Here is a 17,057-nt window from a genome sequence, read left to right on the forward strand (position 1 = left end):
TGAATCCGTTTTAAATTCAGGCTGTAACAACAAAAGGTGGATGAAAGTCCAGGGGTGTGAATTCTTTCTGAAAGCCCTGTACATATACAGGTAGAGAGAAAGTGACCAGGCAACAGGGTAGATCATCAACAGTAGCAGCAGCGTATGTGATGAGTCAATGCAGATAGTCCGGCTGTTAGTTAACAGTTTAATGCAGATAGTCCGGCTGTTAGTTAACAATTTAATGCAGATAGTCCGGCTGTTAGTTAACAGTTTAATGCAGATAGTCCGGCTAGCTGTTAGTTAACAGTTTAATGCAGATAGTCCGGCTAGCTGTTAGTTAACAGTTTAATGCAGATAGTCCTGCTAGCTGTTAGTTAACAATTTAATGCAGATAGTCCGGCTAGCTGTTAGTTAACAGTTTAATGCAGATAGTCCGGCTAGCTGTTAGTTAACAGTTTTATGCAGATAGTCCGGCTAGCTATTAGTTAACAGTTTAATGCAGATAGTCCGGCTAGCTGTTAGTTAACAGTCTAATGCAGATAGTCCGGCTAGCTGTTAGTTAACAGTCTAATGCAGATAGTCCGGCTAGCTGTTAGTTAACAGTCTAATGCAGATAGTCCGGCTAGCTGTTAGTTAACAGTCTAATGCAGATAGTCCAGCTAGCTGTTAGTTAACAGTTTAATGCAGATAGTCCGGCTAGCTGTTAGTTAACAGTCTAATGCAGATAGTCCTGCTAGCTGTTAGTTAACAGTTTAATGCAGATAGTCCGGCTAGCTGTTAGTTAACAGTTTAATGCAGATAGTCCGGCTAGCTGTTAGTTAACAGTTTAATGAACCATTTAACAGTCTAGATGTAGGTTGTACAGGCATGTACAAGTGACCTTGTAATCAGTCTTACCTTTAGCAATAGACTGGCATCTCACACACACACACACACACACACACACACACATTCCCCATTGTTGTTCCACTTCGTTAGGCAAGGTAATGCTACCAGTCTTTCTTATTTTTGCATGTGCTCTTAATTAACCCTTTGTTACCTGATTTCTCTCTCACACACACACACACACACGATTGCTCTTTCTCTCCCCCTCTCCCTCTCTCTCTGTAGGAAGAAAGAGCTGGCCACCACCAAAAAGGACAGAGTGGCCCACTGCCTGACCATATGTGAGAACATCATAGCCCAGTCTCTGAGGTAAGCCCGCCCGCCGCCACTGATCTGGGATCAGCGTTACCCACGGCCAGTACCGTTATGAACCCATAGGGACTTCATTCATAAAACTGACCCGAGATTACTGTTTATAAGTCATTTGAATACATTACATGTACACACAGGCACACTTACATACTCAGACACACACACACACACACACACACACACACACACACACACACACACACACACACACACTTGGATGTTCCAGATTAGCTCCACTGTTATTGGTAATCAGATTTGGTATTCCTGGCCAGATGAGGTTTACAGATAATTATATATGCATCCCAAATGGGACCCTTTCCCACTACTCTTCATAGGGCTCTGGTCTAAAGTAGTGCACTATATATAGGGAATAGGGTGCCATAGGGCTCTGGTCTATAGTAGTACACTATATAGGGAATAGGGTTCTGGTCTATAGTAGTACACTATATAGGGAATAGGGTGCAATAGGGCTCTGGTCTAAAGTAGTGCACTATATAGGGAATAGGGCTCTGGTCTAAAGTAGTGCACTACATAGGGAATAGGGTTCCATATTAGGCTATTAGTTGAGCGACAACCAATGTAATTTGCTAGGGTTATTTTTTTAAATCAAATGTGCTCTTGTTGAAAAGGGTGTTTTACCAGAATGAAAGTAGCCAAATCAACCACTGTAAACACAACTGTCATCTGGCTATGTTGATCAGGGATACAGTATATTTATGGTTGTATGTTGATCAGGGATACAGTATATTTATGGTTGTATGTTGATCAGGGATACAGTATATTTATGGTTGTATGTTGATCAGGGTTTAGGATACAGTATTTATGGTTACATGTTGATCAGGGTTTAGGATACAGTATATTTATGGTTACATGTTGATCAGGGATACAGTATATTTATGGTTACATGTTGATCAGGGATACAGTATATTTATGGTTATATGTTGATCAGGGATACAGTATATTTATGGTTACATGTTGATCAGGGATACAGTATATTTATGGTTACATGTTGATCAGGGATACAGTATATTTATGGTTATATGTTGATCAGGGATACAGTATATTTATGGTTACATGTTGATCAGGGTTTAGGATACAGTATATTTATGGTTACATGTTGATCAGGGTTTAGGATACAGTATATTTATGGTTACATGTTGATCAGGGTTTAGGATACAGTATATTTATGGTTAAATGTTGATCAGGGATACAGTATATTTATGGTTATATGTTGATCAGGGTTTAGGATACTGTATATTTATGGTTATATGTTGATCAGGGTTGAGGATACTGTATATTTATGGTTACATGTTGATCAGGGTTTAGGATACTGTATATTTATGGTTATGTTGATCAGGGTTTAGGATACAGTATATTTATGGTTGTATGTTGATCAGGGATACAGTATATTTATGGTTATATGTTGATCAGGGATACAGTATATTTATGGTTACATGTTGATCAGGGATACAGTATATTTATGGTTACATGTTGATCAGGGATACAGTATATTTATGGTTATATGTTGATCAGGGTTTAGGATACAGTATATTTATGGTTATATGTTGATCAGGGATACAGTATATTTATGGTTATATGTTGATCAGGGTTTAGGATACAGTATATTTATGGTTACATGTTGATCAGGGATACAGTATATTTATGGTTATATGTTGATCAGGGTTTAGGATACAGTATATTTATGGTTATATGTTGATCAGGGATACAGTATATTTATGGTTAAATGTTGATCAGGGATACAGTATATTTATGGTTATATGTTGATCAGGGTTTAGGATACTGTATATTTATGGTTATATGTTGATCAGGGTTTAGGATACTGTATATTTATGGTTATATGTTGATCAGGGTTTAGGATACTGTATATTTATGATTACATGTTGATCAGGGTTTAGGATACTGTATATTTATGGTTATGTTGATCAGGGTTTAGGATACAGTATATTTATGGTTGTATGTTGATCAGGGATACAGTATATTTATGGTTATATGTTGATCAGGGATACAGTATATTTATGGTTACATGTTGATCAGGGATACAGTATATTTATGGTTACATGTTGATCAGGGATACAGTATATTTATGGTTATATGTTGATCAGGGTTTAGGATACAGTATATTTATGGTTATATGTTGATCAGGGATACAGTATATTTATGGTTATATGTTGATCAGGGATACAGTATATTTATGGTTACATGTTGATCAGGGATACAGTATATTTATGGTTATATGTTGATCAGGGATACAGTATATTTATGGTTACATGTTGATCAGGGATACAGTATATTTATGGTTATATGTTGATCAGGGTTTAGGATACAGTATATTTATGGTTATATGTTGATCAGGGATACAGTATATTTATGGTTATATGTTGATCAGGGATACAGTATATTTATGGTTACATGTTGATCAGGGATACAGTATATTTATGGTTATATGTTGATCAGGGATACAGTATATTTATGGTTACATGTTGATCAGGGATACAGTATATTTATGGTTATATGTTGATCAGGGTTTAGGATACAGTATATTTATGGTTACATGTTGATCAGGGATACAGTATATTTATGGTTACATGTTGATCAGGGATACAGTATATTTATGGTTACATGTTGATCAGGGATACAGTATATTTATGATTACATGTTGATCAGGGTTTAGGATACTGTATATTTATGGTTATGTTGATCAGGGTTTAGGATACAGTATATTTATGGTTGTATGTTGATCAGGGATACAGTATATTTATGGTTATATGTTGATCAGGGATACAGTATATTTATGGTTACATGTTGATCAGGGATACAGTATATTTATGGTTACATGTTGATCAGGGATACAGTATATTTATGGTTATATGTTGATCAGGGTTTAGGATACAGTATATTTATGGTTATATGTTGATCAGGGATACAGTATATTTATGGTTATATGTTGATCAGGGATACAGTATATTTATGGTTACATGTTGATCAGGGATACAGTATATTTATGGTTATATGTTGATCAGGGATACAGTATATTTATGGTTACATGTTGATCAGGGATACAGTATATTTATGGTTATATGTTGATCAGGGTTTAGGATACAGTATATTTATGGTTATATGTTGATCAGGGATACAGTATATTTATGGTTATATGTTGATCAGGGATACAGTATATTTATGGTTACATGTTGATCAGGGATACAGTATATTTATGGTTATATGTTGATCAGGGATACAGTATATTTATGGTTACATGTTGATCAGGGATACAGTATATTTATGGTTATATGTTGATCAGGGTTTAGGATACAGTATATTTATGGTTACATGTTGATCAGGGATACAGTATATTTATGGTTACATGTTGATCAGGGATACAGTATATTTATGGTTACATGTTGATCAGGGATACAGTATATTTATTGTTATATGTTGATCAGGGTTTAGGATACACTATATTTATGGTTACATGTTGATCAGGGTTTAGGATACAGTATATTTATGGTTATATGTTGATCAGGGATACAGTGTATTTATGGTTATATGTTGATCAGGGTTTAGGATACTGTATATTTATGGTTACATGTTGATCAGGGATACAGTATATTTATGGTTATATGTTGATCAGGGATACAGTATATTTATGGTTACATGTTGATCAGGGATACAGTATATTTATGGTTATATGTTGATCAGGGTTTAGGATACAGTATATTTATGGTTACATGTTGATCAGGGATACAGTATATTTATGGTTACATGTTGATCAGGGATACAGTATATTTATGGTTACATGTTGATCAGGGATACAGTATATTTATTGTTATATGTTGATCAGGGTTTAGGATACACTATATTTATGGTTACATGTTGATCAGGGTTTAGGATACAGTATATTTATGGTTATATGTTGATCAGGGATACAGTGTATTTATGGTTATATGTTGATCAGGGTTTAGGATACTGTATATTTATGGTTACATGTTGATCAGGGTTTAGGATACTGTATATTTATGGTTATATGTTGATCAGGGTTTAGGATACTGTATATTTATGGTTACATGTTGATCAGGGTTTAGGATACTGTATATTTATGGTTATATGTTGATCAGGGTTTAGGATACAGTATATTTATGGTTGTATGTTGATCAGGGTTTAGGCTACTGTATATTTATGGTTATATGTTGATCAGGGTTTAGGATACAGTATATTTATGGTTACATGTTGATCAGGGATACAGTATATTTATGGTTATATGTTGATCAGGGTTTAGGATACAGTATATTTATGGTTATATGTTGATCAGGGATACTGTATATTTATGGTTATATGTTGATCAGGGATACAGTATATTTATGGTTATATGTTGATCAGGGATACAGTATATTTATGGTTATATGTTGATCAGGGATACAGTATATTTATGGTTACATGTTGATCAGGGATACAGTATATTTATGGTTACATGTTGATCAGGGATACAGTATATTTATGGTTACATGTTGATCAGGGTTTAGGATACAGTATATTTATGGTTACATGTTGATCAGGGATACAGTATATTTATGGTTACATGTTGATCAGGGATACAGTATATTTATGGTTGTATGTTGATCAGGGATACAGTATATTTATGGTTACATGTTGATCAGGGATACAGTATATTTATGGTTATATGTTGATCAGGGATACAGTATATTTATGGTTACATGTTGATCAGGGTTTAGGATACAGTATATTTATGGTTATATGTTGATCAGGGATACAGTATATTTATGGTTACATGTTGATCAGGGATACAGTATATTTATGGTTACATGTTGATCAGGGTTTAGGATACAGTATATTTATGGTTATATGTTGATCAGGGATACAGTATATTTATGGTTATATGTTGATCAGGGATACAGTATATTTATGGTTATATGTTGATCAGGGATACAGTATATTTATGGGTATATGTTGATCAGGGTTTAGGATACAGTATATTTATGGTTATATGTTGATCAGGGATACAGTATATTTATGGTTATATGTTGATCAGGGATACAGTATATGTATGGTTACATGTTGATCAGGGATACAGTATCTTTATGGTTACATGTTGATCAGGGATACAGTATATTTATGGTTACATGTTGATCAGGGTTTAGGATACAGTATATTTATGGTTATATGTTGATCAGGGTTTAGGATACAGTATATTTATGGTTATATGTTGATCAGGGATACAGTATATTTATGGTTACATGTTGATCAGGGTTTAGGATACAGTATATTTATGGTTACATGTTGATCAGGGTTTAGGATACAGTATATTTATGGTTATATGTTGATCAGGGATACAGTATATTTATGGTTACATGTTGATCAGGGATACAGTATATTTATGGTTACATGTTGATCAGGGATACAGTATATTTATGGTTACATGTTGATCAGGGATACAGTATATTTATGGTTACATGTTGATCAGGGATACAGTATATTTATGGTTATATGTTGATCAGGGATACAGTATATTTATGGTTACATGTTGATCAGGGTTTAGGATACAGTATATTTATGGTTAAATGTTGATCAGGGATACAGTATATTTATGGTTATATGTTGATCAGGGTTTAGGATACAGTATATTTATGGTTACATGTTGATCAGGGATACAGTATATTTATGGTTATATGTTGATCAGGGTTTAGGATACAGTATATTAATGGTTACATGTTGATCAGGGTTTAGGATACAGTATATTTATGGTTACATGTTGATCAGGGATACAGTATATTTATGGTTATATGTTGATCAGGGATACAGTATATTTATGGTTACATGTTGATCAGGGTTTAGGATACAGTATAATTATGGTTATATGTTGATCAGGGATACAGTATATTTATGGTTACATGTTGATCAGGGATACAGTATATTTATGGTTATATGTTGATCAGGGTTTAGGATACAGTATATTTATGGTTACATGTTGATCAGGGATACATTATATTTATGGTTACATGTTGATCAGGGTTTAGGATACAGTATATTTATGGGTATATGTTGATCAGGGTTTAGGATACAGTATATTTATGGTTACATGTTGATCAGGGATACAGTATATTTATGGTTACATGTTGATCAGGGATACAGTATATTTATGGTTACATGTTGATCAAGGATACAGTATATTTATGGTTAAATGTTGATCAGGGATACAGTATATATATGGTTATATGTTGATCAGGGTTTAGGATACAGTATATTTATGGTTATATGTTCATCAGGGATACAGTATATTTAGGGTTACATGTTGATCAGGGATACATTATATTTATGGTTACATGTTGATCAGGGTTTAGGATACAGTATATTTATGGTTGTATGTTGATCAGGGATACAGTATATTTATGGTTACATGTTGATCAAGGATACAGTATATTTATGGTTAAATGTTGATCAGGGATACAGTATATTTATGGTTACATGTTGATCAGGGATACAGTATATTTATGGTTACATGTTGATCAGGGATACAGTATATTTATGGTTACATGTTGATCAGGGATACAGAATATTTATGGTTATATGCTGATCAGGGTTTAGGATACAGTATATTTATGGTTACATGTTGATCAGGGATACAGTATATTTATGGTTACATGTTGATCAGGGATACAGTATATTTATGGTTATATGTTGATCAGGGTTTAGGATACAGTATATTTATGGTTACATGTTGATCAGGGTTTAGGATACAGTATATTTATGGTTATATGTTGATCAGGGTTTAGGATACAGTATATTTATGGTTACATGTTGATCAGGGATACAGTATATTTATGGTTACATGTTGATCAGGGTTTAGGATACAGTATATTTATGGTTACATGTTGATCAGGGTTTAGGATACAGTATATTTATGGTTATATGTTGATCAGGGTTTAGGATACAGTATATTTATGGGTATATGTTGATCAGGGTTTAGGATACAGTATATTTATGGTTATATGTTGATCAGGGTTTAGGATACAGTATATTTATGGGTATATGTTGATCAGGGTTTAGGATACAGTATATTTATGGTTACATGTTGATCAGGGATACAGTATATTTATGGTTACATGTTGATCAGGGATACAGTATATTTATGGTTATATGTTGATCAGGGATACAGTATATTTATGGTTACATGTTGATCAGGGATACAGTATATTTATGGTTATATGTTGATCAGGGTTTAGGATACAGTATATTTATGGTTACATGTTGATCAGGGTTTAGGATACAGTATATTTATGGTTATATGTTGATCAGGGTTTAGGATACAGTATATTTATGGTTACATGTTGATCAGGGATACAGTATATTTATGGTTACATGTTGATCAGGGTTTAGGATACAGTATATTTATGGTTACATGTTGATCAGGGTTTAGGATACAGTATATTTATGGTTATATGTTGATCAGGGTTTAGGATACAGTATATTTATGGGTATATGTTGATCAGGGTTTAGGATACAGTATATTTATGGTTATATGTTGATCAGGGTTTAGGATACAGTATATTTCTGGTTATATGTTGATCAGGGTTTAGGATACAGTATATTTATGGTTACATGTTGATCAGGGTTTAGGATACAGTATATTTATGGTTACATGTTGATCAGGGTTTAGGATACAGTATATTTATGGTTATATGTTGATCAGGGATACAGTATATTTATGGTTATATGTTGATCAGGGTTTAGGATACAGTATAATTATGGTTATATGTTGATCAGGGATACAGTATATTTATGGTTACATGTTGATCAGGGTTTAGGATACAGTATATTTATGGTTATATGTTGATCAGGGTTTAGGATACAGTATATTTATGGTTACATGTTGATCAGGGTTTAGGATACAGTATATTTATGGTTACATGTTGATCAGGGTTTAGGATACAGTATATTTATGGTTACATGTTGATCAGGGATACAGTATATTTATGGTTATATGTTGATCAGGGATACAGTATATTTATGGTTATATGTTGATCAGGGATACAGTATATTTATGGTTATATGTTGATCAGGGTTTAGGATACAGTATATTTATGGTTATATGTTGATCAGGGTTTAGGATACAGTATATTTATGGTTATATGTTGATCAGGGATACAGTATATTTATGGTTATATGTTGATCAGGGTTTAGGATACATCATCCAATCAATTTATAACATTTTTGACATGCGTTTTTCTGGATTTTTGTTGTTGTTATTCTGTCTCTCACTGTTCAAATAAACCTTCCATTAAAATTCTAGACGGATCATTTCTTTGTCAGTGGGAAAACGTACAAAATCAGCAGGGGATGAAATACTCACTGTATATAGAGGCTTTTTAAAGAGCTGCTCATCCCTGTACGGTACTGAGAGATGCTCATCCCTGTACGGTACTGAGAGATGCTCATCCCTGTACGGTACTGAGAGGTGCTCATCCCTGTACGGTACTGAGAGGTGCTCATCCCTGTACGGTACTGAGAGGTGCTCATCCCTGTACGGTACTGAGAGGTGCTCATCCCTGTACGGTACTGAGAGGTGCTCATCCCTGTACGGTACTGAGAGGTGCTCATCCCTGTACGGTACTGAGAGGTGCTCATCCCTGTACGGTACTGAGAGGTGCTCATCCCTGTACGGTACTGAGAGGTGCTCATCCCTGTACGGTACTGAGAGGTGCTCATCCCTGTACGGTACTGAGAGGTGCTCATCCCTGTACGGTACTGAGAGGTGCTCATCCCTGTACGGTACTGAGAGGTGCTCATCCCTGTACGGTACTGAGAGGTGCTCATCCCTGTACGGCACTGAGAGGTGCTCATCCCTGTACGGCACTGAGAGGTGCTCATCCCTGTACGGCACTGAGAGGTGCTCATCCCTGTACGGCACTGAGAGGTGCTCATCCCTGTACGGCACTGAGAGGTGCTCATCCCTGTACGGCACTGAGAGGTGCTCATCCCTGTACGGCACTGAGAGGTGCTCATCCCTGTACGGTACTGAGAGGTGCTCATCCCTGTACGGTACTGAGAGGTGCTCATCCCTGTACGGTACTGAGAGGTGCTCATCCCTGTACGGTACTGAGAGGTGCTCATCCCTGTACGGTACTGAGAGGTGCTCATCCCTGTACGGTACTGAGAGGTGCTCATCCCTGTACGGTACTGAGAGTTGCTCATCCCTGTACGGTACTGAGAGGTGCTCATCCCTGTGCGGTACTGAGAGGTGCTCATCCCTGTGCGGTACTGAGAGGTGCTCATCCCTGTGCGGTACTGAGAGGTGCTCATCCCTGTACGGTACTGAGAGGTGCTCATCCCTGTACGGTACTGAGAGGTGCTCATCCCTGTACGGTACTGAGAGGTGATCAACCCTGTACGGCACTGAGAGGTGCTCATCCCTGTACGGCACTGAGAGGTGCTCATCCCTGTACGGCACTGAGAGGTGCTCATCCCTGTACGGCACTGAGAGGTGCTCATCCCTGTACGGCACTGAGAGGTGCTCATCCCTGTACGGCACTGAGAGGTGCTCATCCCTGTACGGCACTGAGAGGTGCTCATCCCTGTACGGCACTGAGAGGTGCTCATCCCTGTACGGTACTGAGAGGTGCTCATCCCTGTACGGTACTGAGAGGTGCTCATCCCTGTACACATACCATATTGGCTGTAGACCAGTATAGTTCTGTTTCTGAAACCATATATCATATTGGCTGTAGACCAGTATAGTTCTGTTTCTGAAACCACATATATCATATTGGCTGTAGACCAGTATAGTTCTGTTGGCTCTGTTTCTGAAACCATATATCATATTGGCTGTAGACCAGTATAGTTCTGTTGGTTCTGTTTCTGAAACCACATATATCATATTGGCTGTAGACCAGTATAGTTCTGTTGGCTCTGTTTCTGAAACCATATATCATATTGGCTGTAGACCAGTATAGTTCTGTTGGTTCTGTTTCTGAAACCACATATATCATATTGGCTGTAGACCAGTATAGTTCTGTTGGCTCTGTTTCTGAAACCATATATCATATTGGCTGTAGACCAGTATAGTTCTGTTGGCTCTGTTTCTGAAACCACATATCATATTGGCTGTAGACTTGTAGACCAGTATGGTTCTGTTTCTGAAACCACATATATCATATTGGCTGTAGACCAGTATAGTTCTGTTGGCTCTGTTTCTGAAACCACATATATCATATTGGCTGTAGACCAGTATAGTTCTGTTGGCTCTGTTTCTGAAACCACATATCATATTGGCTGTAGACTTGTAGACCAGTATGGTTCTGTTTCTGAAACCACATATATCATATTGGCTGTAGACCAGTATAGTTCTGTTGGCTCTGTTTCTGAAACCACATATATCATATTGGCTGTAGACCAGTATCGTCAGTGATTTCCATCTCAGTCCAGAAGCACCTTTCAGCAGATTCGTCATCATCCGGCTCTTCTGGTTGTCAGGGATACGGCTTCTTTTCAACCTAGCTTTCTTGTTCCTCTTGGAAACCTGGATGTGGGATCTCGGGCTTAGGCGTTCCTCTTACGCCTGCTACGTTAGATTAGTTCAGAGGTCATGAACTAGAGACATTACACATCAAAGGGTGTGTGTGGGGGGGGGGGGGGGTTAGAACGAGTTTTGTGTGGAGGGGGGATATCAGAATGGGAGGGGGGTATCAGAATGAGGTGTGTGTGGAGGGGAGGTTATCAGAATGAGGTGTGTGAGGGGGGGTATCAGAATGAGGTGTGTGTGGAGGGGGGTATCAGAATGAGGTGTGTGTGGAGGGGGGGGTATCAGAATGAGGTGTGTGTGGAGGGGGGGTATCAGAATGAGGTGTGTGTGGAGGGGGGGGTATCAGAATGAGGTGTGTGTGGAGGGGGGGTATCAGAATGAGGTGTGTGTGGAGGGGGGATATCAGAATGAGGTGTGTGTGGAGGGGGGGTATCAGAATGAGGTGTGTGTGGAGGGGGGATATCAGAATGAGGTGTGTGTGGAGGGGGGGTATCAGAATGAGGTGTGTGGGGAGGGGGGGTATCAGACTGAGGTGTGTGTGGAGGGGGGGTATCAGAATGAGGTGTGTGTGGAGGGGGGGGGGTATCAGAATGAGGTGTGTGTGGAGGGGGGGTATCAGAATGAGGTGTGAGTGGAGGGGGGGTATCAGAATGAGGTGTGTGTGGAGGGGGGTATCAGAATGAGGTGTGTGTGGAGAGGGGGTATCAGAATGAGGTGTGTGTGGAGGGGGGGGGGTGTATCAGAATGAGGTGGGTGAGGGGGTATCAGAACGAGGTGGGTGAGGGGGGGTATCAGAACGAGGTGGGTGAGGGGGGGTATCAGAACGAGGTGTGTGAGGGGGGGTCTGAACGAGGTGGGTGAGGGGGGGTATCAGAATGAGGTGTGTGGGGACGGTATCAGAATGAGGTGTGTGTGGGGGGGGGGGGGGGGGTTATCAGAATGAGGTGTGTGGGGGGGTATTAGAAGGAGGTGTGTGGGGGGGAGTATCAGAATGAGGTGTGTGTGGGGGGGGGGGGGGGGGGGTGTTTATCAGAACGAGTTGGGTGGGGGGGGTGTATCAGAGTGAGGTGTGTGGGGGGGGGGGGTATCAGAATGAGGTGTGTGTGTGGGGGGGGTATTAGAAGGAGGTGTGTGAGGGGGGGTATCAGAGTGAGGTGTGTGGGGGGGGGTATCAGAGTGAGGTGTGTGAGGGGGGGTATCAGAGTGAGGTGTGTGGGGGGGGGGTGTATCAGAGTGAGGTGTGTGGGGGGGGGTATCAGAATGAGGTGTGTGTGGGGGGGGTATTAGAAGGAGGTGTGTGAGGGGGGGTATCAGAATGAGGTGTGTGGGTCAGGTATCAGAATGAGGTGTGTGTTTAATGACAGTTCCTCTCTTGTCTCTATGGCTGTGGGACTAGAACGTCTCCGGAGTTCCAGAAGCTTCTGGGTATCGCCATGGAGATGTTCTTGCTGTGCAGCGACGACAGAGAGTCGGACGTCAGGATGGTGGCAGACGAGTGCCTGAACAAAATCATCAAAGTGAGTGAGGACCCCATTTTCTGCTCTCCTCAGACCTATATGTTATGGCTCTCTTTCTCTCCAACTAGTTCTCGCTCTCGTTCTCTCTCGTTCTCTCTATCTAGTTCTCTCTTGTTCTCTCTATCTAGTTATCTCTCTTTCTCTCTATCTAGTTCTCTCTCTATCTAGTTCTCTCTCTTTCTCTCTATCTAGTTCTTTCTCTCTTTCTCTCTATCTAGTTCTCTCTCTTTCTCTATCTAGTTCTTTCTCTCTATCTAGTTCTCTCTATCTAGTTCTCTCTCTATCTAGTTCTCTCTCTTTCTCTCTATCTAGTTATTTCTCTCTTTCTATCTATCTAGTTCTCTCTCTTTCTCTCTATCTAGTTATTTCTCTCTTTCTCTCTATCTAGTTCTTTCTCTCTTTCTCTCTATCTAGTTCTCTCTCGTTCTCTCTATCTAGTTCTCTCTCGTTCTCTCTATCTAGTTCTCTCTCGTTCTCTCTATCTAGTTCTTTCTCTCTATCTAGTTCTCTCTCGTTCTCTCTATCTAGTTCTCTCTCTAGTTCTCTCTCTAGTTCTCTCTCTAGTTCTCTCTCTAGTTCTCTATCTAGTTCTGTCAGGTTGTAGTTTTTATGTCTCTCTGTCTCTCTCTATCAGGCGCTGATGGACTCCAACCTGCCTCGTTTTGTGTTGTAAACGTGTCAGGTTGTAGTTTTTACGTCTCTCTGTCTCTCTCTGTCAGGCGCTGATGGACTCCAACCTGCCTCGTATTGTGTTGTAAACGTGTCAGGTTGTAGTTTTTATGTCTCTCTGTCTCTCTCTGTCAGGCGCTGATGGACTCCAACCTGCCCAGACTTCAGCTGGAGCTCTACAAAGAAATTAAAAAGGTTTGTAGATAAAGTTGTTGTTGTTATGGAGTCGAGTTGTTATGGAGTCGAGTTGTTATGGAGTCCTGTTGTTGTGGAGTCGAGTTGTTATGGAGTCGAGTTGTTATGGAGTCGAGTTGTTATGGAGTCGAGTTGTTATGGAGTCGAGTTGTTATGGAGTCGAGTTGTTATGGAGTCCTGTTGTTATGGAGTCCTGTTGTTATGGAGTCCTCTGTTGTTATGGAGTCCTCTGTTGTTATGGAGTCCTCTGTTGTTATGGAGTCCTCTGTTGTTATGGAGTCCTCTGTTGTTATGGAGTCCTCTGTTGTTATGGAGTCCTCTGTTGTTATGGAGTCCTCTGTTGTTATGGAGTCCTCTGTTGTTATGGAGTCCTGTTCACTGATCCTCAGTGGATTGATGTGGTAACTGATGATGATGATGATGAAGAGTAAGACGAATATTATGACAAATGTTAATTGTGATTGACTGTGGTGGTTTTGGTTACGATGACGAGGGAAAATATCAGGATGGTAATGTTGATGATGATGATGATGGACATGTTGATGACGATGATGACGATGAAGGTGTGTGTGTGTGTATATCTATCTGTTAGAATGGTGCCTCTCGGAGCCTGAGGGCTGCTCTTTGGAGGTTCGCTGAGCTAGCACACCTCGTCAGACCACAGAAATGCAGGTAGGAGACACACACACACACACACACACACACACACACACACACACACACCTGAGTAAGCGCAGAGACCAAGTGCATTCTGCACGTCATACTTTAAATGTATTTATAGAATGTGAAGTATGGATTTATACACTCTGGTCTAAACAGCATTTAGACTGGATTTATACACTCTGGTCTAAACAGCATTTTTGTCCTGTGGGGTAATACTATGAGGTGGGGTAATACTATGAGGTGTTGGGTCCTGTGGGGTAATACTATGAGGTGGGGTAATACTATGAGGTGGGGTAATACTATGAGGTGTTGGGTCTTGTGGGGTAATACTATGAGGTGGGGTAATACTATGAGGTGTTGGGTCCTGTGGGGTAATACTATGAGGTGTTGGGTCCTGTGGGGTAATACTATGAGGTGGGGTAATACTCTGAGGTGGGGTAATACTCTGAGGTGGGGTAATACTATGAGGTGGGGTAATACTATGAGGTGTTGGGTCCTGTGGGGTAATACTATGAGGTGGGGTAATACTATGAGGTGGGGTAATACTATGAGGTGGGGTAATATTATGAGGTGTTGGGTCCTGTGGGGTAATATTATGAGGTGTTGGGTCCTGTGGGGTAATACTATGAGGTGTTGGGTCCTGTGGGGTAATACTATGAGGTGTTGGTCCTGTGGGGTAATACTATGAGGTGGGGTAATACTATGAGGTGTTGGTCCTGTGGGGTAATACTATGAGGTGGGGTAATACTATGAGGTGTTGGGTCCTGTGGGGTAATACTATGAGGTGGGGTAATACTATGAGGTGGGGTAATACTATGAGGTGTTGGGTCTTGTGAGGTAATACTATGAGGTGTTGGGTCCTGTGGGGTAATACTATGAGGTGTTGGTCCTGTGGGGTAATACTATGAGGGGGGGTAATACTATGAGGTGGGGTAATACTATGAGGTGTTGGGTCCTGTGGGGTACTACTATGAGGTGTTGGGTCTTGTGAGGTAATACTATGAGGTGTTGGGTCCTGTGGGGTAATACTATGAGGTGTTGGTCCTGTGGGGTACTACTATGAGGTGTTGGGTCTTGTGAGGTAATACTATGAGGTGTTGGTCCTGTGGGGTAATACTATGAGGTGTTGGGTCCTGTGGGGTAATACTATGAGGTGTTGGTCCTGTGGGGTAATACTATGAGGTGTTGGGTCCTGTGGGGTAATACTATGAGGTGTTGGGTCCTGGTGGGTAATACTATGAGGTGTTGGGTCCTGTGAGGTAATACTATGAGGTGTTGGGTCCTGTGGGGTAATACTATGAGGTGTTGGGTCCTGTGGGGTAATACTATGAGGTGTTGGGTCCTGTGGGGTAATACTATGAGGTGTTGGGTCCTGTGGGGTAATACTATGAGGTGTTGGGTCCTGTGGGGTAATACTATGAGGTGTTGGGTCCTGTGGGGTAATACTATGAGGTGTTGGGTCCTGGTGGGTAATACTATGAGGTGTTGGGTCCTGTGAGGTAATTCTCCTGGCTCAGGATCTGTTGTTATGTACCCGGTCTCCTGAGGACTGGCTTGGTCTCTGACCTCTTCTCTCCCTCCTCCAGACCGTACCTGGTGAACCTCCTCCCCTGTCTGACCAGGATCACGAAGAGACAGGAGGAGACTGTCCAGGAGACCCTGTCGGCTGCCGTGCCTAAGATCATGACTGTTCTGGGACACTTCGCTAATGACGGAGAGGTCAAGGTACACACACACACACACTCACACTCACACACTCACTCACATTCACTCACACACTCACACTCACTCACTCACTCACTCACTCACTCACTCACTCACTCACTCACTCACACTCACACTCACTCACATTCACTGACACACTCACACTCACTCACTCACTCACTCTCACTCTCACACTCTCACACACTCTCACTCACTCTCACTCTCACACTCACACCCACACTCACACTCACACTCACGCTCACACTCACTCAAACTCACACTCACTCTCACTCTCACTCTCACACTCACTCTCACTCTCACACTCACTCTCACACTCACTCTCACACTTACACTCACTCTCACTCTCACACTCACTCACTCACTCACTCACTCACTCACACTCCTCAAAGACCCCCAGAACAACCTCTGTTAAAATGTTGAATTAAAAGCCTTGAGTAACAGAGAATAATGGAAGTATTGATGTCCTCTTGTCTGTGTCTGTTGTAGAACGAAGCTGTAAGGCCAGAGGGGGTGGGGTATATGACCAATATACCACGGCTAAGGGCTGTTCTTACGCA

The 17,057-nt window shown here is 40.3% G+C and overlaps 1 protein-coding gene across 10 annotated transcripts in view; it reads left to right on the plus strand.

Annotated features, from left to right (window-relative positions):
* The window catches only part of LOC110511504 (huntingtin), a 131,155-nt gene that overhangs the window by 2,488 nt on the left and 111,610 nt on the right, over positions 1 to 17,057 (plus strand). For all 10 annotated transcript variants that reach the window (XM_036934117.1, XM_036934125.1, XM_036934126.1 and 7 more), the window contains exons 2-6: positions 1,093 to 1,176; positions 13,128 to 13,248; positions 14,053 to 14,112; positions 14,705 to 14,784; positions 16,362 to 16,500. In XM_036934117.1, the coding sequence (XP_036790012.1) occupies positions 1,093 to 1,176; positions 13,128 to 13,248; positions 14,053 to 14,112; positions 14,705 to 14,784; positions 16,362 to 16,500 (484 nt within the window). The remainder of the gene's footprint in view (positions 1 to 1,092; positions 1,177 to 13,127; positions 13,249 to 14,052; positions 14,113 to 14,704; positions 14,785 to 16,361; positions 16,501 to 17,057) is intronic.

Source organism: Oncorhynchus mykiss, chromosome 10 (genome assembly GCF_013265735.2).
Source record: "Oncorhynchus mykiss isolate Arlee chromosome 10, USDA_OmykA_1.1, whole genome shotgun sequence".
Lineage (NCBI taxonomy): Eukaryota > Metazoa > Chordata > Actinopteri > Salmoniformes > Salmonidae > Oncorhynchus > Oncorhynchus mykiss.